The 25,493-nt window shown below is 47.5% G+C and overlaps 1 protein-coding gene and 1 long non-coding RNA gene across 7 annotated transcripts; both read left to right on the top strand.

Annotated features, from left to right (window-relative positions):
• The first annotated feature begins 2 nt into the window (after window positions 1-2).
• Window positions 3-22,575, top strand: LOC311531367 (uncharacterized protein). 6 transcript variants are annotated; one of them, XR_014714206.1, is made up of 3 exons: window positions 3-531; window positions 2,097-2,157; window positions 8,030-11,396. XR_014714206.1 is itself a non-coding variant. In XM_084648671.1 (3 exons), exons 1-3 carry the CDS (start codon window positions 821-823, stop codon window positions 21,921-21,923), a joined length of 786 nt encoding a protein of 261 aa, XP_084504797.1. In that variant the 5' UTR covers window positions 3-820; the 3' UTR covers window positions 21,924-22,575. The 6 variants fall into 6 exon arrangements, 4 of the variants coding, with proteins under 4 accessions (XP_084504797.1, XP_084504799.1, XP_084504798.1 ...); XM_084648671.1 differs by lacking the exon at window positions 8,030-11,396 and adding an exon at window positions 21,313-22,575 and having other exon boundaries at window positions 3-934; XR_014714207.1 differs by lacking the exon at window positions 3-531 and adding an exon at window positions 925-934.
• On the top strand, window positions 2,164-11,396 carry LOC311531368. The gene is made up of 2 exons (XR_014714208.1): window positions 2,164-4,594; window positions 9,501-11,396. It is a non-coding gene; the product is annotated as an uncharacterized lncRNA (long non-coding RNA).
• Window positions 22,576-25,493: the final 2,918 nt, after the last annotated feature.

Raw genomic sequence — 25,493 nt, 5'->3', positions numbered from 1 at the left:
GGTTGGCGGGCGGGAAAGCCGCCGGCGGCGCGAATGCCAGGGCCTGGCCTCGCCGTGCGCGTGGCTGCTGCCTGCGTCACGGGGCTCCCCTGCCCCCAGGGCCTGCCGCGCCGCCCTGGGGGTGAGCCGGGGCCCCCGGCCGCGCCTCCGAGCGCCCCCAGCGGAGACGGCGGAGGCAGCCTGCGAGCCAGGCCTTCCCCGCGGGCGGGAGCCGGGGCTGCTCTTTGTCTCAGGGTAGGGCCTGCAGGCCAGGGCCCCATCGTGCCAGGCCCTGAACGGCACATCCCAGAGCGGGCCCTGTGCAGCCCCCTCAGAGCTGCAGGGCCCTGGTGGTCCCCCCGGCGGTGCTGCCTGCCGCCCGCACCCTGGGGGCCGCTCTTTGCGGCAGAGACAGACCAGAGCTCCACAATCCCGAGCCAGGCTGCCAAACCCTGAAGTGGGTTTAAAACTGAGTTGGGAGGTTTTTATTTACCGTCTGGCGTTTGAGCCTTTAGGTTACAGTCGGATCATATTTTTAACTTCTCTTCAACGGTGAGAGCTAGGAGCAATGTTTGTTTGTTTGTTTAATGGAAGCTGAGATTCTTCCATAATCACTTCACTCCAGAAACTGAGGCTTTAAGAAAAATACTATCTATCTTAGGGGTGGGCAAACTACCACCCATTGGGCCGCTTTTATCTGGCCCTCGAGCTCCTGCTGGGGAGCAAAGTCTGGGACTTGCCCTGCTCCAGCTGTGGAGCAGAGTCAGGGTCCGCTCCACGCAGCTCCCGGAAACAGTGACACGGCCCTCTCCAGCTCCTAGGTGTAGGGGAACCACAGCCAATGGGAGCTGCAGGGGCTGTGCCTGCAGTTGGGGCAGGGTGCGGAACCACCTGGTTATGCCTCTGCGTAGAAGCTGGAGAGGGTACATGCAGCTACTTCCTGGAGCCGGTTGAGGTAAGCACCGCCCAGAGCCTGCACCCCGAGCCTCTCCCTGTGCCCCAGCCCTGATCCTTCCACCCTCCGAACCCCTCAATCCCAGCCTAGAGCACCCTTCTGCACCCCAAATCCCCAGCCCCACCCCAGAGCCTACACCCCCAGTCAGAGCCCTTGCCCCACCCCCCTGCCCCCAGCCCTGATCCCCCTCTGAACCTCTTGGACCTAGCCTGGAGCACCCTCATGCACCCAAGACCCCTCATCCCCAGAGCCCGCACCCCCAGCCAGAGCCCCCTCCTGCACCCTGAACTCCTGATTTCTGGCCCCACCCCAGAGCCCACATTCCCTCCCGCACCCCAACCCCAATTTTGTGAGCAGTCATGGCCTGTCATACAATTTCTATTCCCAGATGTGGTCCTCTGGCCAAAAAGTTTGCCCATCCCGATCTATCTTCAGGACTCAATGAAATCACAAGAGTTGGCAACACTGTAATTGCAGCCACCATATCTCTCCTTCAGTCTGTAAAACTGCTCATTTTTCATGAAAACAAGCAAACCTAAATACCTGGGGGATTCTAAATGTGTGAAATCAAATGCACTTTGATAAAACCACTTCTACAGAGACATAATTAGCATTAACACCATTTTTTATCACTAATGAAGAGTTTGCATTTAATTGCTAGCTGAGGCAGAGAGCTTCAAGGAGGACAGGTTTGATCTCCTGCACGGTCGACATCAACTTTGAGGGCATCCTCTTTGAGGAGAAATTCATGGTTGTCCTTTCAGAGTAACAGCTGTGTTAGTCTGTATTCGCAAAAAGAAAAGGAGTACTTGTGTCACCTTAGAGACTAACCAATTTATTTGAGCATAAGCTTTTGTGAGTTACAGCTCACTTCATCGGATGCAGACTGTGGAAAGTGTAGAAGATCTTTTTATACACACAAAGCATGAAAAAATACCTCCCCCCAGGAGAGTGGGGTGGGAGGAGGTATTTTTTCATGCTTTGTGTGTATAAAAAGATCTTCTACACTTTCCACAGTATGCATCCGATGAAGTGAGCTGTAGCTCACGAAAGCTTATGCTCAAATAGATTGGTTAGTCTCTAAGGTGCCACAAGTACTCCTTTTCTTTTTATGGTTGTCCTTGAATCTAATGCCATCAACATGATGATTGACTTCACCAAGATCAACAGCTGTGGGATGCTGATGGACCTATTGAGAGGCACCTCTTTCCCATTGGCTACCAGTGAGTACCCCACACACTCCCTGCTTCTGGGATGAGGAGAGGGGAAGGTCAAACAGACGGGGGAGTGAGAACTTCACAGGGACCGTACTGGATTCAGGATGGGCAGATTCTGCCTTGTGGCAAACCTGTATGATGGCTCCAGGGGGGTCAGAAACTTGTAGAGTTTTTCCCATCAGATCTGGTCTATATAGCTTCTACTCGAAGGACATTTCCTTTCCTCTGCCTCCCTGGATCTCATCAGGGATGGAGGAGGGAGGGAGCAGGGCCTGGAGGGGGCTAAGGAGGCAGATGTGGTTCAAACTCAGCATATAATTAACAAATTGAATCAATGTGACAATGAATGAGAAAAGAAGACATTTTTAAATTGCTGATATACCAAAGCTGGGACTCTGTGAATTAAACAAAAGAAATTGGGAATTCCCATTGATGGGAAGAAACTTTGATATAATTAGCATTTGTGAAACTTGGTGGGATGATTTGTGTGATTGGACTGTTAAAATCACTGGTAATAAACTGTTCAGGAAAGATAGAGAGGGCAAAGAGGTGGGAGGTATGCTACATGAAAGACACCATTACCTGTTTTAGAGTTATTGATAACTCAGAACTACTGGATCTTGGATGTGTGTGCATTTATGTGCTAACTAACAAAGCCCAAGAGGGGGTATTGGTGGGGTGTCTGTTACAAACCACACCGGAGGAAACTATGAGTTACATCTTAAGCATCTATCTGTAATGTGTGCAAAGAAAAACTGTGTTGTTATGGGTAACTTCAGGAAGATATGTGCAGGAGGACTCATGGAGACAGTACTAAAACATCATTAGAGGTTCTAAAAATTATTGGTAAGTTCCTAACACAAAAGTTATTGCCCCAAACCTAATGTAACTATATTGTGGAACTCCTTGTGTTGGATAAAGGTAAATTAATCACTGAACCGAAAGTTGATGATTGCAGAGGGATCAATGATCGTGACCTGATTATATTCAATATGGGCAAACAGAGAACAGTCCCAGCCAGTTTGTTTATATATATATATATATACACATACACACACACACACACACACTCAGTGCTTCAAAAGGGATAATTTTCCAAATTTGATGAAAATTATGAGTGAAATTGGTATAAAATTAAAACTGAAAAATGTGAATGAAAAGTGGGAGTTCTTTAGGAAGGGTTTATTAGATGACTTAAAAAGACAAAGTTCCATTTGGCTAAAAGCCCATCCTGGTTCAGTGGTGAAGTGAAGGCAGCAATATCTAATATATGGAAAAAAGGAGAAACAGGTACCAATCAATATAAATTAGAAGTTATGAATTGTAGAAAATTGATAAGGGAAGCTAAATGCATCAGGAAAAAATATGACTGGCTAAAGACAATAAGGAGCTTTTAATGTATATTAGGAACAGAATTAATCCTAGCAATGCTATAGGCCCATAATTAGATGGAGATGGTAAGATTGTTAACAATGTTAAGAAAAGGCAGAAGTGTACAATAAATATTTCTGTTCTGTATTTGGAAAGAAACAAGATGGTGCATTCATATCACATGAGGATGATAGAGTACATCCCAGTGCATTAGTAACTAAGGAGAATGTTAAGCAACATCTTAAAGGGATTAACATTTTTGAGTCAGCAAACCTGCCTAATTTGTATCCAGGAGTCCTAAAAGAATTGGCTTAGGAGGTCTCTGGCCTGCTTATGTTAATTTTTAATGGAGTACTGGGGAAATTCTGGAAGACTAGAAGAGTGCTCATGTTGTGCCAGTATTCAAAAAGGACAAGTGGGATGACTTGGGTCTGCACTGGGATGATGGGTAAGGTTAACCTAACAAACTCTGGGCAAAATAATGTAAAAGTTAATATGTGTTAAGGAAAAGTTAGCACATGTGACTCCATTTTGGTTTGGGGCCCACCATTGTTTAAATGCCAGCACATCATACACCAGGAGGAGTAATTCTTAGATATTGAATTCCTGTGAAAATCCTCCTCCTTGTTTCCAGCCTGCCTTGACTCCCAGTATCTGGTTTTTGTTAGTCTCTAACTCCCTGTCTTTTGGCCTTGATGTGAGGCCTCCCATCCTGATAATAAAAGTTACTGATGCATAGCTTTAGGACCATGCTGTGTAATTAACATACTGGTATAGCACGAGGAATGCACCAAGCAGGGATAAGTGGTAGATAAGACAAGGGTTTGTTTATTGGCTAAGGTTTCCGATGCACGAGGGCAACATGCTTTGCTAAAAGGTATATAACCTTTGTATAATTTGCATTCAGGGTCCCCTCCTGGCTAGCAGGGGGGCACCACGCTCGAGCGTAATAAACTTAGTGTCTTTTGGGAACTCTGCAGTTGTGGACTTTGTTTCTGTGCCTCAGCCTAGATTCGAACTGTGCGTGACCTATCAGGTATAATTCGCAGCACTGGTGTGCGTGTCCTATCAGGTATAATTCGCAGCATTTGTGTGCGTGTCCTACCGGGTGTAATTCGTAGCACTTGTGTGCGTGTCCTACCGGGTGTAATTCGTAACAGTTTTGGCGACCACGAAGGGACGCTAGGCTCGCCCCAACAAGCGAGACTACACTCCTCCTCTCGGACAGCTCCAGCCGGCACAGGGTGAGTTCACCTTTGAGAACTCCGAGGAGGGGGGGGTGTGAGCCGTCGCTTAGGCGATAAGGTGGCACATTTTGTGTTCTTTTGGTAGCCCATTATGGGTTCTGGGCAGAGTGTAAGTAAGGGGACCCCTTTAGCTGAAATTCTTGAGAATTGGGGGAATATCTCTGGCACCCATGGGTTAGGCAGAAAGAAAGCTGTTATTTTATGTAAGGTTGAGTGGCCAGCACTAACAACTCAAACATCTGTTGAATGGCCACCGGATGGGTCCTTTGCTGGGGATACATTAACAACGCTTAGAAGAAGGCTGGAGGACAAAGCTCCAGCCCAAATGGATTATTGGTATGTATGGGACAACTGGGCTTATGCGCGTGCGAAAGGATGTCCTCTTTCCTCCTCCTTTTCCTATCTATCTCAGGGGTCTTCAGCCCCGCTCTGTGCTATGCCTGTTTCTTCTCCTCCCCGGCCTGTTTCTGCCCCTCCCCCGGCTTACCCTCGGCTTTCTGACTTATGCCTATCATCTCCTTGCTCGCCACCCCCCTGCCCGTGCGGGCCCACCATTGACCCACCGGTTACTCTGCAAGCTCCCCTCATTCAGCAACCCCTTGTTACTCATAATACGGACGGAAGTGAACAGTTTGCTTTTCCCTATGTTCACCGCCCTTTTGGCCCAGGCGATTTAGTAACATGGCAACAGCAGGTGCCTCGCCTGCGTGACGATCCAGAGAAGGTTCTGCAAACCATTCGGTCTGTATTTACCGCATTTAATCCTACATGGGGAGATGTCCAGGTAATCCTGGACACACTTTTTACCCCTGACGAAAAATATTCCATTCTGGATGCTAATAGGCATTGGGCAGGGGAGGATAGTACCCGGGCTTCTTGGCCCCTGACTGATCCCAATTGGAATCCTAATGTGCCTACTCAAATGGGCCTTTTAAAGGCAGGTAGAAACGGCCTTTTAGAAGCTGTACGTAAAGCTGGTAGTAAAACGGCTAACTGGTCTAAAATTCATGAATGTCAGCAAGAGCTTACTGAGCACCCCTCCGCCTTTTTGGCCCGGTTGTCCAAGCAAGTTCGTGTATATGGGGGCGGTATAAACCCTGAGGCAGAGGAAAACCGTCCTATGATGGTCTCCTTTTATGTTAATCAGGCAGCATCAAATATAAAAAAATATTTTTCTAAGCATGTGCCCGATTGGCCAGGAAAACCCCTCCAGGAGGTTGTCCGCCTGGCCACCTTTGTGTTTAACGGCAGGGACGAGGAAAAAGCACAGGAAAAACGTAAACAAAAGAAGGAGAAAGTAAGTATGTTAGCTGCTGCCTTGCAGGCTCCTTCGGGAAACCAGCATTGGCGAAGGCGCGGAGAGATGAGGGGAAGGGGGCATGGATGGGGGACAGGAGGAGGGGAAGGTTGGGATAGAATAAGGGAGGGGAATTGTAATTATTGTAAACAACCAGGGCACTGGAGGAGGGAGTGTCCCCTGCTTCCCCAAGGGGCTCCTTGAAAGAGCCAGGTAGAGGCTAATCCTTCTTTTCCCCCTAACGCCCCCCAGAACCTTGTTAACCCCCAGTGACTAGAGGCGGAGGTTTTGGGGACTTTGGGAGAGTTGGAATGGGACTTGGGATTACAGTCACAAATTTATTTAAAGGTTGGGGAACACCTTGTGCCTTTTCTAGTAGATACTGGGGCCACTCTCTCCACTTTAACTTTTGTTCCGGGCTCTCTGTCCGATACCAAGGTTTGGGTGCAGGGTATAGAAGGTAATCCCTGCCCGGCCCCTTTATCCTACCCTGTCCCTATCGAGCTTGGTTCTTTAAAGCTATCACGTAGATTTGTTGTAATGCCGGAGGGCCCCGCAAACCTCCTCGGGCGGGATGTGCTGGGCAAATTGGGGACACATATATATTGCGCCCCCGAGGGGCTCCGCATGTCCGTCCCGGACTCGGCGGTTGCTTCTCTTATGACATCGGTTACACCTATTCCTGGTGTCCCTTCTGAATTGTCCAGTGTTCCCCACGCTTTGTGGAGCACAAATCCTACTGATGTGGGTCTTCTTAAATCAGCAGTTCCAGTGAGTCTGAAAACGGGGCGGACCGCCTCCGTCCGTAAAACAATACCCCTTGCCGAGGGAGGCGGAAGAAGGCATCTCACTCCTTATTGACAGTTATTTAACTCAGGGGGTTTTAGTCCCTTGCAGTTCGCCCTGTAATACTCCCATTCTTCCAGTAAGGAAGCCTAAACCGGGACCAAACGGGCGTCCAGTCTATCGATTTGTTCAGGATCTTCGGGCTATAAATGGTTATGTTATAACCCCCCATCCAGTTGTCCCTGATCCAAGCACTATTCTAACGCTAATTCCTCAGTCAGCCACTTGCTTTACTGTCATAGATTTGTGTGCAGCATTTTTCAGTATTCCTTTGCACCCTGATTCTCAATATTTATTCGCATTTACCTGGAAGGGTCAGCAGCTAACATGGACGCGTCTTCCCCAGGGGTTCTCAGGATCCCCTACTATTTTTTCCCGAATTCTCACCGAGGATTTAAAAGACATTGTTTTGCCTAGTTCGTCTGTCCTGGTTCAGTATGTGGATGATTTGCTAATCGCTGCCTCAGATTATAACGCATGTTTAATTGACTCTGTTGTTTTGCGTACTGCATTAGCTAATAAGGGTCATCGTGCTTCCCCATCCAAGTTGCAGCTGTGCCTAAATCAGGTAATTTATTTGGGTTTTGTAATTAGACCTGGGGAGCGCTTACTATCCCCTGATAGGGTGCGGGCAATCCAGGATTACCCACGTCCGACTACAAAAAAGCAGTTACGGGCTTTCCTGGGGGCTGCGGGGTTCTGTCGACCCTGGGTTGTGGCTTTCGGAGAATTGGTAAAACCGTTAGTTCAAGCCACTACAACACTGACCCTCGATCCTGTCTCCTGGACCCCGGAAATGAAAAATGCTTTTAAATCCGTCAAAAAGGCTCTGATCTCTGCGCCCGCCTTGGAATTCCTGGATTACGGTAAACCATTTTCTCTTTTCACTCATGAACGGCAGGGAGTGGCTAGCGGCGTCCTTTTGCAATACCTGGGGGGTCGCCCACGCCCCGTAGCCTATTATTCAGTACAACTGGACCCTGTGATTCAGGGCTCTGTCTCCTGTGTACGGTCTGTTGCTGCTGCTGCTGTCATGGTTGAACGGTCACGACCTATTGTTTTGGGGCACCCTCTGACTGTCTGGGTCCCTCATGAGGTTGAAATTCTTTTAAAACAGCATTCTACACAGGCATTGTCTCCACAGCGGGCTCATAAATATGAGCTAATCCTGTTGGCCGCTGACAACGTTACTTTACGCCGCTGTAACATCCTCAATCCAGCCACAATGCTACCCCTCCCAGAGGACGGTACCCCTCACCATGTATGCATGGATGTCGTCGCGCAGAATGGTAAGCCCCGCCCGGATTTAGCGGACTCCCCTTTAGTAGAGCCCGATTTACTTCTTTTCACAGATGGGTCCTCGTACTATTTAAATGGCCACCGGGTCTCGGGCTATTCGGTTACCTCTCAGGCAGACGTTATCGAGGCTGCCCCCCTACCACCTTCCTTCAGCGCCCAGGGTGCAGAGTTACACGCGCTTACCAGGGCTTGCTTATTGTCTTCAGGAAAAACTGTTACCATTTATACAGACTCTAAGTATGCTTTTGGGGTTTGTCATGCTACAGGCCAGCTCTGGAAGCAACGAGGATTTTTAACCTCCTCAGGCACAAAAATCGCTAATGGCCCTCTAATCTCTGCCCTTTTGGAAGCTATTCAGGCCCCTCGTCAGGTGGCGGTGGTTCATTGTTATGCGCACAGGCAGTCTAACAGTGTTGTATCTCAGGGCAATGCATTAGCTGATTCAGCCGCAAAGGCTGAAGCTCTACAGTTCTTGGCTCCTGCCCTACTTGCCTGGCCTTCTCTGCTAAGACTCGGCTCGATGCCAACTCAAAAGGGGGGAGACCCTGGGCAAACTTCCCGTTTCAGCGCTTGCAGATGGACTACGCAGAAATGCCCAAATGCTCAGGGTTTCACCACCTCCTTGTTATAGTGGACCAACTTTCCGGATGGCCTGAAGCAATACCAACCAGAAAGGCAGATGCAAGATCTGTGGTCAAGTTCTTAATGAAAGACATTGTACCCAGGTTTGGTGTCCCTGAAGTCATTGATTCAGATCAGGGCTCACACTACTGCAAAGATTTTGGAGGAACTGTACCGGTGCTTGGGGATTATTCGACAATTACACACCCCGTACCACCCCCAGTCTGCAGGTCAGGTGGAGCGCATGAACCGAACAATAAAGACAATGGTAGCAAAGTTTTGTAAGGAAACTGGACTTAAGTGGCCAGAGGCCTTGCCTATAGTTTTATGGCATATAAGACGAACGCCACGCATGCCCCTAGGCCTGTCCCCATTTGAGGTACTGTTTGGGAGACCAGCTTTGATCCCGGGAACTTATGTTCCTGTACATGCTAGCCTCTTGGATGGAAATGAAACTTTGGCCAGATATGTTGCTAGACTGCAAAAGGAGCTGACTGACAACCAGTCTGAAGCTCAGTTGTTTCAAACTGCCCCCTTAGGGTTACAAGTTCATTCCTTTAAGCCAGGGGATTGGGTAATGGTAAAAAAGATCCCCCGCACCGACCCCCTGGAACCCCGATGGGAGGGGCCGTACCAGGTTCTGTTATGTACTTATTCTGCTTTAAAAGTTGCAGGTAAAGGTTCCTGGATTCACCATAGCTACGTCAAGTTGGCAACAGAACCCCCACCTGACCCTGGCGAGCCAGCAGACGAGCCACTTCACGAATGAACACTACAACCAACCCATGGACTGAGCTTTCCAGCTACTGGGACCTTCATAGCCCACCAGGACTTTTTGTGTTCCTGTTTATTGGACTTACATTGGGGGTAGTGTTTTTTGTATGGTACAGGGGAGGATGTCGATATTGGTATGGTTTGCCTGGGGGATCCTCTCCCTATTCCCAAGTCCAGTACAAGGATGGGAGGGTAATAGCTTTTTAAATTTAACCCGTGCTATCAAACAGGGTGTAAATCGAACGCAGTGTTGGATTTGTATTCATACCCCCACATATTTAGGTCAGGGAGTCCCGTTGGTAGGGGTACCTATCCCCCTTAATCGAACGCTCCAAACCAAGCTATGGGCAAACACTACATTTAATTGAAATGTTACAATCCAAATATGGTCTATTGATATGGTGGCCCAGGGTAATTATGCTTTATGTGTGTCACGACGTAAGGGCATAGAAAATACAGTTTTTGTAGGGAATTTTGTAGGGTGCAAGGACACCACCCAAATCAGCTCTGGTGCGGGAGGCCCCTCTACCTACTCCAGAACCCCGTGGCCAGTCCCCGAGGGGTCTGGCTGGTATTGGTTATGCAATCACACAGCCTATAAGGTTCTCCCAGCAGGATGGTGTGGTACATGTACCTTAGGGGCTATAGTACCCGCCGTGACAGTACACCAGACCCTGACCCGGGGAGAGATCCGCAATCTAGTATGGAGGGACCGACGAAGTATTCCTTTAAACCCCCTTTTTTATCGGCCCAAAGGCTTTCACTCCTTTGTGCGTTGGTTTTTGCCATGGTTGGGAGTAAGCGAGCTGGAAAAAGCTATAGTTAACATTTCAGCTGCTTTGGAACTAATGGCAAATGCTACTGCAGATGCTCTCTCTGCCCTTCAAATTGAAGTCACCCAGCTATCCCAAACTACATTGCAAAACCGCCTAGCCCTGGATTATCTCCTTGCAAATCAGGGTGGGGTTTGTGCTCTGGTCAATTCAAGCTGTTGCGTATTTGTAAATCAGCATCATAGGGTGGAAACTGACATCCACATCCTCAAGCAACAGGCAGCCCTATTCCACCACATCAGCCTCAACACTACCAGCGCCGGATTCCAGGAGGTCTGGGACTGGCTCACCTCATGACTACCAGATGTGGGGACTTGGGGACGGCGTATTTTGTATTTACTTTTTTTGATTGTTATTGTTTTTGCGTTATTTTTTGTATGCCTACAATGCTGCAGTATATGCTGTTGGCAGTTGCTAACCCTGCAGCGCGGTTACTCAGCCCCGATATAGCTTATTGACGTACAAAAAAAAAAAAGGGAGGACTGTTAAGGAAAAGTTAGCACATGTGACTCCATTTTGGTTTGGGGCCCACCATTGTTTAAATGCCAGCACATCATACACCAGGAGGAGTAATCCTTAGATATCGAATCCCTGTGAAAATCCTCCTCCTTGTCTCCAGCCTGCCTTGACTCCCAGTATCTGGTTTTTGTCAGTCTCTAACTCCCTGTCTCTTGGCCTTGATGTGAGGCCTCCCATCCTGATAATAAAAGTTACTGATGCATAGCTTTAGGACCATGCTGTGTAATTAACATACTGGTATAGCACGAGGAATGCACCAAGCAGGGATAAGTGGTAGATAAGACAAGGGTTTGTTTATTGGCTAAGGTTTCTGATGCACGAGGGCAAAATGCTTTGCTAAAAGGTATATAACCTTTGTATAATTTGCATTCAGGGTCCCCTCCTGGCTAGCAGGGGGGCACCACGCTCGAGCGTAATAAACTTAGTGTCTTTTGGGAACTCTGCAGTTGTGGACTTTGTTTCTGTGCCTCAGCCTAGATTCGAACTGTGCGTGACCTATCAGGTATAATTCGCAGCACTGGTGTGCGTGTCCTATCAGGTATAATTCGCAGCACTGGTGTGCGTGTCCTATCAGGTGTAATTCGTAGCACTTGTGTGCGTGTCCTACCGGGTATAATTCGTAGCACTTGTGTGCGTGTCCTACCGGGTGTAATTCGTAGCACTTGTGTGCGTGTCCTACCAGGTGTAATTCGTAACATATGGGATTCAACTGATACAGAATTAAGGATAAGAATGTAATTAATGCCAATCAACATAGTTTTATGAAGGATATGTCTTGTCAGTCAAACCTGATTTCATTCTTTGATGAGATCTCAAGTTTGATAAGTACATTACATTTATATAGGTTTCAGAGTAACAGCCGTGTTAGTCTGTATTCGCAAAAAGAAAAGGAGTACTTGTGGCACCTTAGAGACTAACCAATTTATTAGAGCATAAGCTTTCGTGAGCTACAGCTCACTTCATCAGATGCATATCGTGGAAACTGCAGCAGACTTTATATATACACAGAGAATATGAACCAATACCTCCTCCCACCCCACTGTCCTGCTGGTAATAGCTTATCTAAAGTGATCATCAGGTGGGCCATTTCCAGCACAAATCCAGGTTTTCTCACCCTCCACCCCCCCACACAAATTCACTCTCCTGCTGGTGATAGCCCATCCAAAGTGACAACTCTTTACACAATGTGCATGACAATCAAGTTGGGCTATTTCCTGCACAAATCCAGGTTTTCTCACATCCCCCCCACCCCCATACACACACAAACTCACTCTCCTGCTGGTAATAGCTCATCCAAACTGACCACTCTTCAAGTTAAAATCCAAGTTAAACCAGAACATCGGGGGGGGGGGGTAGGAAAAAAACAAGAGGAAACAGGCTACCTTGCATAATGACTTAGCCACTCCCAGTCTCTATTTAAGCCTAAATTAATAGTATCCAATTTGCAAATGAATTCCAATTCAGCAGTTTCTCGCTGGAGTCTGGATTTGAAGTTTTTTTGTTTTAAGATAGCGACCTTCATGTCTGTGATTGCGTGACCAGAGAGATTGAAGTGTTCTCTGACTGGTTTATGAATGTTATAATTCTTGACATCTGATTTGTGTCCATTTATTCTTTTACGTAGAGATTGTCCAGTTTGACCAATGTACATGGCAGAGGGGCATTGCTGGCACATGATGGCATATATCACATTGGTGGATGTGCAGGTGAACGAGCCTCTGATAGTGTGGCTGATGTTATTAGGCCCTGTGATGGTGTCCCCTGAATAGATATGTGGGCACAATTGGCAACGGGCTTTGTTGCAAGGATAAGTTCCTGGGTTAGTGGTTCTGTTGTGTGGTATGTGGTTGTTGGTGAGTATTTGCTTCAGGTTGCGGGGCTGTCTGTAGCTAGCTTTTAAGACTTACGTAAGGTGTCTAAGTACCACATGATAGTCTGATTTAAAAATTAGCAAAATATAGTAGCAATAAAGAACATGTTAAATGGATTAAAAACTGGCTAAGTAGCAGGTGCTTTTCTGGAAGATATGCTTTAATCAAACGCAAAACACTGGGCTCAGTGCAAGGATAACTGGGAGAGATTCTCTGGCCTGTGTTATAGAGGAGATCAGGCTAGATGATCTAATGATCCCTTCTGACCTTAAACTCTATGAATCTATGATTAAAATTAACATTGATGCAATATTTAAAATCTCATTAGTCTAATTTAGAAAGAGATATAAATGGAACGTAATTGTAACATAGGCCATGATCCTGCCAATACTCATGCTCATAAGCAATTTTACACAAGTGAGTAGTCCCAGTGAGTTTAATGGGACTACTCACATGTGTAAAATTACTTAATATGTGCATAAATGTTTGCAGGAGTAGGGACGTAATTATCACACCATTTGATGTCTCTCTAGCTCTTTCCATTCTGTGACTTTTTTTAGCCACAAAGGTCACTGAAATGTAGTCACCTCTGAAGGCAGGGCACCAGCTGGTAAACAACACACTCCACAGCAGTGTGGGAAGAGGTTATATTTGGTCAGCAACACCAGGGCAAACCCCTTCTTTGAATGGGGAGGAGACATATCCTCCTGAATATGGCCTAATGCTGTCAGTGACCAAATTGGGCATGGGGAAAGATGGTAGTATAGGTGACTATGCCAGATTTCCATTTGCTACTGCTACCATTTTAAAAACAGGAGGTGAAAACCATCCATCCCTTCTCCCCCAGCCCTGCAGTTCAAGTACTGATTGTAAATGAACCTGAGAGCTGAGCTTGCTTCAGTGCACTGAGGGTATGTCTACACTACGAAATTAGGTCAAATTTATAGAAGTCGGTTTTTTTAGAAATCGGTTTTATATATTCGAGTGTGTGTGTCCCCACAGAAAATGCTCTAAGTGCATTAACTCGGTGGAGCGCTTCCACAGTACTGACGCTAGCGTCGACTTCCGGAGCGTTGCACTGTGGGTAGCTATCCCACAGTTCCCGCAGTCTCCGCTGCCCATTGGAATTCTGGGTTGATATCCCAATGCCTGATGGGGCTAAAACATTGTCGCGGGTGGTTCTGGGTACATATCGTCAGGCCCCCGTTCCCTCCCTCCCTCCGTGAAAGCAAGGGCAGACAATCATTTCGCGCCTTTTTTCCTGAGTTACCTGTGCAGACGCCATACCACGGCAAGCATGGAGCCCGCTCAGGTAACCGTCACCCTATGTCTCCTGGGTGCTGGCAGACGCGGTACGGCATTGCTACACAGTAGCAGCAACCCCTTGCCTTGTGGCAGCAGACGGTACAGTACGACTGGTAGCCGTCATTGTCATGTCTGAGGTGCTCCTGGTCGCCTCTGTGAGGTCGATCAGGAGCGCCTGGGCAGACATGGGCGCAGGGACTAAATTTGGAGTGACTTGAGCAGGTCATTCTCTTTAGTCCTGCAGTCAGTCCTATTGAACCGTCTTATGGTGAGCGGGCAGGCGATACGGACTGCTAGCAGACGTACTGTACCATCTTCTGCCGAGCAGCCATGAGATGTGGATGGCATGCAGTCCTTCTGCACCGTCTGCTGCCAGCCAAAGATGAAAAAGATAGATGGAGTGGATCAAAACAAGAAATAGACCAGATTTGCTTCCCCCCCTCCCCTGTCTAGGGGACTCATTCTTCTAGATCACACTGCAGTCACTTACAGAGAAGGTGCAGCGAGGTAAATCTAGCCATGTATCAATCAGAGGCCAGGCTAACCTTCTTGTTCCAATAACGACAATAACTTAGGTGCACCATTTCTTATTGGAACCCTCCGTGAAGTCCTGCCTGAAATACTCCTTGATGTAAAGCCACCCCCTTTGTTGATTTTAGCTCCCTGAAGCCAACCCTGTAAGCGCCCCTCCCAGCGTCAGAGCAATGGCAAACAATCGGGCATCTGAGAGTGCTGTCCAGAGCACTCACAATGGAGCACTCTGATGGGGCTAAAACATTGTCGCGGGTGGTTCTGGGTACGTGTCGTCAGGCCCCCGTTCCCTCCCTCCCTCCGTGAAAGCAAGGGCAGACAATCATTTCGCGCCTTTTTTCATGAGTTACCTGTGCAGACACCATACCACGGCAAGCATGGAGCCAGCTCAGGTAACCGTCACCCTATGTCTCCTGGGTGCTGGCAGACGCGGTACGGCTTTGCTGCACAGTAGCAGCAACCCATTGCCTTCTGGCAGCAGACGGTGCAATACGACTGGTAGTCGTCCTCGTCGTGTCCGAGGTGCTCCTGGCCACGTCGGCTGGGAGCGCCTGGGCAGACATGGGCGCAGGGACTAAATTTGGAGTGACTTGACCAGGTCATTCTCTTTAGTCCTGCAGTCCTATTGAACCGTCTTATGGTGAGCGGGCAGGCGATACGGACTGCTAGCAGTCGTACTGTACCATCTTCTGCCAGGCAGGCAAGAGATGAGGATTGCTAGCAGTTGTAGTGTACCATCTTATGCCAGGCAGGCAAGAGATGAAGATGGCTAGCAGTTGTACTGTACCATCTTCTGCCAAGCAGCCATGAGATGTGGATGGCATGCAGTCCTTCTGCACCGTCTGCTGCCAGCCAAAGATGTAAAAGATAGATGGAGTGGGTCAGAACAAGAAATAGACCAGATTTGTTTTGTACTCATTTTCCTCCTCCCCTGTCTAGATCACACTGCAGTCACTCACAGAGAAGGTGCAGCGAGGTAAATCTAGCCATGTATCAATCAGAGGCCAGGCTAACCTCCTTGTTCCAATAACAACGATAACTTAGGTGCACCATTTCTTATTGGAACCCTCCGTGCAGTCCTGCCTGAAATACTCCTTGATGTACAGGCACACCCTTTGTTGATTTTAGCTCCCTGAAGCCAACCCTGTAAGCCGTGTCGTCAGTCGCCCCTCCCTCCGTCAGAGCAACGGCAGACAATCGTTCCGCGCCTTTTTTCTGTGCGGACGCCATACCAAGGCAAGCATGGAGGCCGCTGAGCTCATTTTGGCAATTAGGAGCACATCAACCACCACACGCATTATCCAGCAGTATATGCAGCACCAGAACATGGCAACGCGATACCGGGCGAGGAGGCGACGTCAGCGCGGTCCCGTGAGTGATCAGGACATGGACACAGATTTCTCTGAAAGCATGGGCCCTGACAATGCATGCATCATGGTGCTAATGGGGCAGGTTCATGCTGTGGAACGCCGATTCTGGGCTCGGGAAACAAGCACAGACTGGTGGGACCGCATAGTGTTGCAGGTCTGGGACGATTCCCAGTGGCTGCGAAACTTTCGCATGCGTAAGGGCACTTTCATGGAACTTTGTGACTTGCTTTCCCCTGCCCTGAAGCGCATGAATACCAGGATGAGAGCAGCCCTCACAGTTGAGAAGCGAGTGGCGATAGCCCTGTGGAAGCTTGCAACGCCAGACAGCTACCGGTCAGTTGGGAATCAATTTGGAGTGGGCAAATCTACTGTGGGGGCTGCTGTTATGCAAGTAGCTCACGCAATCAAAGATCTGCTGATATCAAGGGTAGTGACCCTGGGAAATGTGCAGGTCATAGTGGATGGCTTTGCTGCAATGGGATTCCCTAACTGTGGTGGGGCTATAGACGGAACCCATATCCCTATCTTGGCACCGGAGCACCAAGCCGCCGAGTACATAAACCGCAAGGGGTACTTTTCGATAGTGCTGCAAGCTCTGGTGGATCACAAGGGACGTTTCACCAACATCAACGTGGGATGGCCGGGAAAGGTGCATGATGCTCGCATCTTCAGGAACTCTGGTCTGTTTCAAAAGCTGCAGGAAGGGACTTTATTCCCAGACCAGAAAATAACTGTTGGGGATGTTGAAATGCCTATATGTATCCTTGGGGACCCAGCCTACCCCTTAATGCCATGGCTCATGAAGCCGTACACAGGCAGCCTGGACAGTAGTCAGGAGCTGTTCAACTACAGGCTGAGCAAGTGCAGAATGGTGGTAGAATGTGCATTTGGACGTTTAAAGGCGCGCTGGCGCAGTTTACTGACTCGCTTAGACCTCAGCGAAACCAATATTCCCACTGTTATTACTGCTTGCTGTGTGCTCCGTAATATCTGTGAGAGTAAGGGGGAGACGTTTATGGCGGGGTGGGAGGCTGAGGCAAATTGCCTAGCTGCTGGTTACGCGCAGCCAGACACCAGGGCGGTTAGAAGAGCACAGGAGGGCGCGGTACGCATCAGAGAAGCTTTGAAAACCAGTTTCATGACTGGCCAAGCTATGGTGTGAAAGTTCTGTTTGTTTCTCCTTGATGAAACCCCCCGTCCCTTGGTTCACTCTACTTCCCTGTAAGCTAACCACCCTCCCCTCCTCCCTTTAATCATCGCTTGCAGAGGCAATAAAGTCATTGCTGCTTCACAGTCATGCATTCGTTATTCATTCATCACACAAATAGGGAGATGACTACCAAGGTATCCCAGGAGGGGTGGTGGAGGAGGGAAGGAAAATGCCACACAGCACTTTAAGCACAGCACTTTAAAAGTTTACAACTTTAAAATTTATTGAATGACAGCCTTCTTTTTTTTGGGCAATCCTCTGTGGTGGAGTGGCTGGTTGGCCGGAGGCCCCCCCACCGCGTTCTTGGGCGTCTGGGTGTGGAGGCTATGGAACTTGGGGAGGAGGGCGGTTGGTTACAGAGGGGCTGCAGTGGCAGTCTGTGCTCCAGCTGCCTTTGCTGCAGCTCAACCATACACTGGAGCATTCTGGTTTGGTCCTGCAGCAGCCTCAGCATTGAATCCTGCCTCCTCTCATCACGCTGCCGCCACATTTGAGCTTCAGCCCTCTCTTCAGCCCGCCACTTACTCTCTTCAGCCCGCCACTTACTCTCTTCAGCCCTCCACCTTTCCTCCCGGTCATTTTCTGCTTTCCTGCACTCTGACATTATTTGCCTCCACGCATTCGTCTGTGCTCTGTCAGTGTGGGAGGACAGCATGAGCTCGGAGAACATTTCATCGCGAGTGCGTTTTTTTTTCTTTCTAAGCTTCACTAGCCTCTGGGAAAGAGAAGATCCTGTGATCATTGAAACACATGCAGCTGGTGGAGAAAAAAAAAGGGACAGCGGTATTTAAAAAGACACATTTTATAAAACAGTCGCTACACTCTTTCAGGGTAAACCTTGCTGTTAACATTACATACATAGCACATGTGCTTTCGTTACAAGGTCACATTTTGCCTCCTCCCACCGCGTGACTACCCCCTCAACCTTCCCCCCTCCCTGTGGCTAACAGCGGGGAACATTTCTGTTCAGCCACAGGCAAACAGCCCAGCAGGAACGGGCACCTCTGAGTGTCCCCTGAAGAAAAGCACTCTATTTCAACCAGGTGACCATGAATTATATCTCACTCTCCTGAGGATAACACAGAGAGATAAAGAACGGATTTTGGTTGAATGCCAGCAAACATACACTGCAATGCTTTGTTCTACAGTGATTCCCGAGTACGTGTTACTGGCCTGGAGTGGTAAAGTGTCCTACCATGAAGGACGAAATAAGGCTGCCCTCCCCAGAAACCTTTTGCAAAGGCTTTAGGACTACATCTAGGAGAACCGCAAATGCCAGGGCAAAGTAATCCTTTCACATGCTTGCTTTTAAACCATGTATAGCATTTTAAAAGGTACACTCACCAGAGGTCCCTTCTCCGCCTGCTGGGTCCAGGAGGCAGCCTTGGGTGGGTTTGGGGGGTACTGGCTCCAGGTCTAGGGTGAGAAACAGTTCCTGGCTGTCGGGAAAACCGGTTTCTCCGCTTGCTTGCTGTGAGCTATCTACAACCTCCTCCTCATCATCATCTTCTTCGTCCCCAAAACCTGCTTCCGTATTGCCTCCATCTCCATTGAAGGAGTCAAACAACACGGCTGGGGTAGTGGTGGCTGAACCCCCTAAAATGGCATGCAGCTCATCATAGAAGCGGCATGTTTGGGGCTCTGACCCAGAGCGGCTGTTCGCCTCTCTGGTTTTCTGGTAGGCTTGCCTCAGCTCCTTCAGTTTCACGCGGCACTGCTTCGGGTCCCTGTTATGGCCTCTGTCCTTCATGCCCTGGGAGATTTTCACAAAGGTTTTGGCATTTCGAAAACTGGAACGGAGTTCTGATAGCACGGATTCCTCTCCCCAAACAGCGATCAGATCCCGTACCTCCCGTTCGGTCCATGCTGGAGCTCTTTTGCGATTCTGGGACTCCATCATGGTCACCTGTGCTGATGAGCTCTGCATGGTCACCTGCAGCTTGCCACGCTGGCCAAACAGGAAATGAGATTCAAAAGTTTGCGGTTCTTTTCCTGTCTACCTGGCCAGTGCATCTGAGTTGAGAGTGCTGTCCAGAGCGGTCATAATGGAGCACTCTGGGATAGCTCCCGGAGGCCAATACCATCGAATTGTGTCCACAGTACCCCAAATTCGAGCCGGGAACGTCGATTTAAGCGCTAATCCACTTGTCAGGGGTGGAGTAAGGAAATCGATTTTAAGAGCCCTTTAAGTCGAAATAAAGGGCTTCACTGTGTGGACGGGTGCAGGTTTAAATCGATTTAACGTTGCTAAATTCGACCTAAAGTCCTAGTGTAGACCAGGGCTGAGACTCTGAAAACAAAATCAGAATGAGGGAGATGCTGCTTCCACAGGTATGTTTATAAAGGGAGAAATTGTTTCTAATCTGGTGGTGCGGAAACAGTTGCTCTCATTAGTGGAAGTCAAGAGCCACATTGGTATCCACCAGAGAAAAAACGAAAGGTGGGTACAAAAACTGGAAGTGAATGTGAGAAAAATACAGTAGTAACTGAAATCATAGATTAGTAAAAATTTTAGTCTAAGGAGGAGATTTTTCTCAAATATGTGGAGGCAAAAGGCCAATCAGCATCTAAAAAAACAGCTAATGAAAAGGCAGCAAAATAGAATAACTAAAGAAAGTAACAACTGTACAGTACTGGCTGTTTCCCAACCTCTGACAGCCCCAGGTAGAACTCTTTTTTTATCTTCCATGTTCTGTGGACAGTTTCACATGTCTGAGGCAGACCTGTCAATCTGTTGTTCTTATTCCCCTTTTCTTTTTTACGTCTTATGTTTCACATTGTACATTTCATTCAGAAACATCAGTTATTTTCATAAAAAGAAAAGGAGGACTTGTGGCACCTTAGAGACTAACAAATTTATTAGAGCATAAGCTTTCGTGAGCTACAGCACTCAAACTGGTCATGGGATGATAAGAGGCTGCTTTGGTATAGACAAGCGTGTGATTGAATATAATTGTTCATGCTACATTTCAAATAAATGGAAATTTTCTCATCAATTATATAAAAATAAAAATTCCTAGATTGATGGAAGGATATTTTTCATTTTATAGTAATGCATTTGAAAGTGGAGATTACTAGTGGTTGAGTGTGAAAGCTTTCTTTAAGGTTATTTCCTCTTGGTGGTGATAAAGAGCTACAGTAGAATCTCAAAAAAAGAAAAGTTTCAGAGTAGCAGCCCTGTTAGTCTCTATTCGCAAAAAGAAAAGGAGTTCTTGTGGCACCGTAGAGACTAACAAATTTATTAGAGCATAAGCTTTCGTGAGCTACAGCCCACTTCATCAGAGTTACGAACACCAGAAATATGAACTGACTAGTCAATCGCACACCTCATTTGGAACCAGATGTACACAGTCAGGCAGCAGCAGAGATGGGGAGGGAGGAAATAAAAGCAAGTACAGTATTGTGTTAAATGTATGCTGCTTTAAAAAAGGAAAAGTTTAAACATTTTTTGACAAGGTGAGGAAACTGTCTGTGCTTGTTTCATTTAAATTAAGGTGGTTAAAAGCAGCATTTCTCTTCTGCATAGTAAAGTTTCAAAGCTGTGTTAAGTCAATGTTCAGCTGTAAACTTTTGAAAGAACAACCATAATGTTTTGTTCAGAGTTGTGAACATTTCAGTGTTATGGACAACCTCCATTCCCAAGGTGTTTGTAACTCTGAGGTTCTACTGTATCTTCATAGTTTCATCTGGAGGAGTGGGGATTTCCCTAAGGCCCCCCCAAAAAAATTTCCCTAACACCCCGCCGGTTACACACAGTGTTGCCAATTTAAATTGAAACATTAATACACACTTTAAAAGCATATACAGTATATGAGAAAATACTTGTACCTGAGAAAGCATAATGGGTTTGAAAAGTATGAAGAAAGACTAGCTTCCTCATGCAGCTGTTATTTATGACAATGTCAGTATATTTGGTTTGGCTATATTGGCCTACCTAATAATTTCAAATTATGATTTGTAAGCAAGGTCTGACTGAGCTCTCCCCTGGCAGCTACTGATGACTCAGTGGTGGGTGGAAAGGCTTCAGGACCAGACTGTATTTACATGAACTCACCTACTCTGCCTAGGTATCCAGCAGACAGAGCTGTGCTGCCCAAGTGTTCAATTTTGGCTGATGCTGGGTTACAGATCACTGTCTGAGGACAACACCATCATCACCCCGAGCGCAAGGGGCATGCTGGAGAGGACCCTGAAGGCAGCCATCCACTCGCTGTACATAGAAGCCTTGAAGCGTAAGTCGGACCAGGGAAAAGCCTTCGAACTGACCAGCAAGTGGGACGCCAGCAACCACTTCCTCGCCAGGGGCGGCTTCGCCGACTGGTGGTACATCCACCGTGCCCGGCTCAACTGCATCCCGTTCAACAGAGCCGTCCGCCACGGGAACCGAGACAAGCGTTGCAGGAAGTGCAGCTACTCCAACGAGACCCTTCCCCACGTCCTGTGCAGCTGCAAGCCCCACTCCAGAGCCTGGCAGCTGCGCCACAATGCCATCCAGAACCGCCTGGTGAAAGCCATCGCACCGTGCCTGGGGGCGGTCACCGTGAACTGCGCCATCCCCGGTACCGACAGCCCGCTGCGACCCGACGTGGTCATCACCGACGAGGCCCAGAAAAAGATCATCCTCATTGACATCACAGTCCCCTTCGAGAACAGGACCCTGGCCTTCCGAGAAGCCTGAGCTCGGAAACTGGAAAAATATGCCTCTCTGGCCGACACCCTGAGAGCGAAGGGCTACGAGGTGCAGCTAGATGCCCTGATTGTCGGAGCCCTGGGCACTTGGGACCTCTGCAACGAGCATGTGCTGCAAACCTGCGGGATCGGTAGACACTACGCATGGCTCATGCGGCGCCTCATGGTCTCGGACACCATCCGATGGTCCAGGGACATCTACATAGAGCACATCACCGGCCACCGACAGTACCAGGAGGAGTGAGCTGGTACGACATTGTGCATCCACTGTGGGAAAGGGACTGAGAGGCTTTCCCCATTGGACCGTATGAACTAGAACCATAAACCCACTGAACATTAAATCCCACCAAATGAGGGTAGACCCATCCACACCATCGTATCCGCTCACTATACTCTGCACCTGAACGTAGCCGTTATATGGATAACTTACCCCCATATCTCAATGTCTGTACTCTGACCGGTTAAACTTTTACCCCCGGTCGGGGAGATTGCAGATTATTATGTAATCCTTACTCCATCAGCTCCTAAACCGAATTTCGCACGCCTTGATAATCTGTACCTTATTCCCTGACAACCAGAAACCTCTATGCTTGAACTCTGTACCGTTTTTTATTTCAACATTATCTTAATAAAATTATTAAATGTGGGGGTCATGAAATGTTGTTATCCTTATTGTATGAGTAAAGGGCAGCAGACCTGTACTCAGCCTGCCTGAATGAGGGGGTCTTCCTCAGTACTTAGTTTGTGCTAGCGCTTGCCAGGGCCAAGCCCCAGCACCTCTAGGCTTGTCAGTTCATAGCCCTGGGACCCCTGGGCTTGTCACATCAGTTATGAAAGTAACAAACTTGTTTGAGCCCCGGCAGCAGTTTCATTACAAATTAAGCACTGGTCATCCTCAACTTCACTTGCTGAGCAGGAGGTTTGGATGCCAGATCCTAGTGAAAAGAGAGAGGGTGGGATACAGGTGTTTTGCTGTGGGGTGGGCTCTGCCTAAGAGTCACAGGCACTATTTGACCTGCTCCTCTCTCCTGTTTAGAGATAGCTGATTAGGCTCCATAGAGAGTCTTTTGGTTGGTTAAGTGGCCACTGGAGCTGAAATCACTGATAATCAGTTCTAACTGCTTAGACCTGCTGTGGGACAGTGTTTCTGTGGAAGAGGCTGCCCAGCCTGTACTAGCAGCGAGGTTCCCCCACTGAGAGCTAAAATCACTGAGAGCCGGTGGAACCTCGAGAGACTGACTCACAGAGGTCACAGTGGCAGGTGGCAGCAGAAGGTGACAGTGCAGGGCCATTGGGATGGAGTGGTAGAGTGAACAGTGGCATGAAAAACAACAGCAGCCAGAGCATATGTTTTAATGACTTTGCTCCAGAATACTAGATTTGTGACTGGGAAACTTGTATAAATATATATTTCCTAGTAGGCCAAGATTTTTAAAATGCATGATTTGCCCAGGTCGTTATCTCACATCATCGCTATCTCAAGAGGTCGTTGTCTTGGGGAGTTTCTGTACTAAACTTTTTTATTATAATTATTTTTTATGTAAGAATGCCATATTGGGTCAGATCAATGGTCCATCTAGCCCAGCCTCCTGTCTTCCGACAGTGAATGTTCCAGGTGCTTCAGAGGGAATGAACAGAACAGGTAATCATTAAGTGATCCACCCCCGTTGTCCACTCCCAGCTTCTGGCAGACAGAGGCCAGGGATACTTGGAACAAGGTGCTGCATCTCTGCCCATCCTGGCTAATAGCTATTGATGAACCTAACCTCCATGAACTTATCTAGTTCTTTTTTGAACCCTGTTATAATTTTGGCCTTCACAACATCCCTGGCAAAAAGTTCCACGGGTGACTGTGCGTTGTGTGAAGAAATACTTCCTTTTGTTTGTTTTAAACTTGCTGCCTATTAATTTCATTGGGTCACCCCTAGTTCTTGTGTTAAGTGAAGGGGTAAATGACACTTCCTTATTCATTTTCTCCACATCAGTCAAGATTTTATAAGCCTCTATCATATCCCCTCTTAGTTGTCTCTTTTCCAAGCTGAAAAGTCCCAGTCTTTTTAATCTCTCCTCATATGGAATCTGTTCCCTACCCCTAATAGTTTTTGTTTCCCTTTTCTGTCCCTTTTCCAATTCCAATATATCTTTTTTGAGATGTGGTGACCAGAACTGCACGCAGTATTCAAGGTGTGGGCTTACCATGGATTTATATAGTAAAAGTGGGGGAGCTTGGTTTGCCAGACAGATCAACTAAGCCAATACTGACAACCTATATGAAAAGGCTGCAAAATACCATGCCTCCGGACTGCATCAACATACAGAAAACCTTATTATCCAGTCACTGTCAAAGCCAATTTTAGAAGAACTTAATGAGGCTGTTAAAAATGCTGGAAACACAACTCAGTTTATGTGAACCAACATGGCTGTTGCATCATACTTTCTATTTAAGCAAGAGGTACCCCACACTATAAAGTGGAGGCGAATGTTAAGTGCATTGTCATTGTTAATCCTGAAGTTGGACACTGGTTTCAAACAAGACCAGCAGATGTTCGCTATCTTCCTGAAAAAACTCAGCTGCCTCTCTAGAAGCATGTGGTGCAACAGTGAAAGACTTAGCCGTTGAAAAAGTGAAGAACTCTCTCACCATATTCAAAATATATGCATACATGGCTGGTGAATGCACCAATACAAATAGGCATCAAGTATTAAGTCATTGCATACGTTATCTTGATGTTCGTGGTAGGCCAGTAGATGCATTCTAGATGTTCAGGTTATAGAAGACACATCAGCTGCATCTATGACATCTTAGAAGAGTTAAATGCTTGTAAACTGAACCCCAGACAGATGGCTGCCTGTGCATTTGGTGGAGCTACAAACTTCTCTGAAAGACATAGTGGAGTAAAAGCTTTCCTCAGAGAAAACTGTAACCCTAATCTCTCCTATACACACTGCAGAGGCCATGTATTCCAGCTAGTGCTAGTAGAGGCTACAGAATCTTCAAAAGACATTAAAAAGCCATAAATGTAATGGCTTCTTATACTCTTCAGCAAGAGCCCAAAAGGACTGAATGTCTTGGAAACAAATAGAAGAAACACTGGGATTGAAGTTCAAATTAGTCCAACCTGGGAAAACCCGCTGGCTTTCTCATGAGCGATTTTTGGCTGTTGTCTGAAAATTACTGCAACCCTTATTACTGGCTTTGGAAAGTATCCACCAAGATAGGACAGATCTAAGTAGCAAGACTGGTGGACAACTTTTGTTACTAAGTTTAGAGAAGACTGTCGCCATTTTCTCTCTTGTAAGTCTACTGTTGAAACCACTTGGGTCATTAAACAATGTCATCCAGGCATCTGCTACAACAGTAGTACATCTTTGTCCAGTAATAGAAGCTACGCTTGGATCAATCAGAGATATCTATTGAAAATGTACTGGAAGAAGAAAAGAGTTCAGTCCAGAAGTTGACTAATGAAGGTACTTACTTTGACTCCTTAAGTGAAGAGGACAAGAAGGGTTTGTTAAGCCAGCTAAAAAAAGTACACAGACTTGATTCTTACAAATCTAC

Source organism: Lepidochelys olivacea (assembly GCF_965140295.1).
Source record: "Lepidochelys olivacea isolate rLepOli2 genome assembly, chromosome: 15".
Lineage (NCBI taxonomy): Eukaryota > Metazoa > Chordata > Testudines > Cheloniidae > Lepidochelys > Lepidochelys olivacea.
The sequence above is the reverse complement of the archived record's forward strand: the minus strand, read 5'-3'. Positions and strand labels throughout refer to the sequence as shown.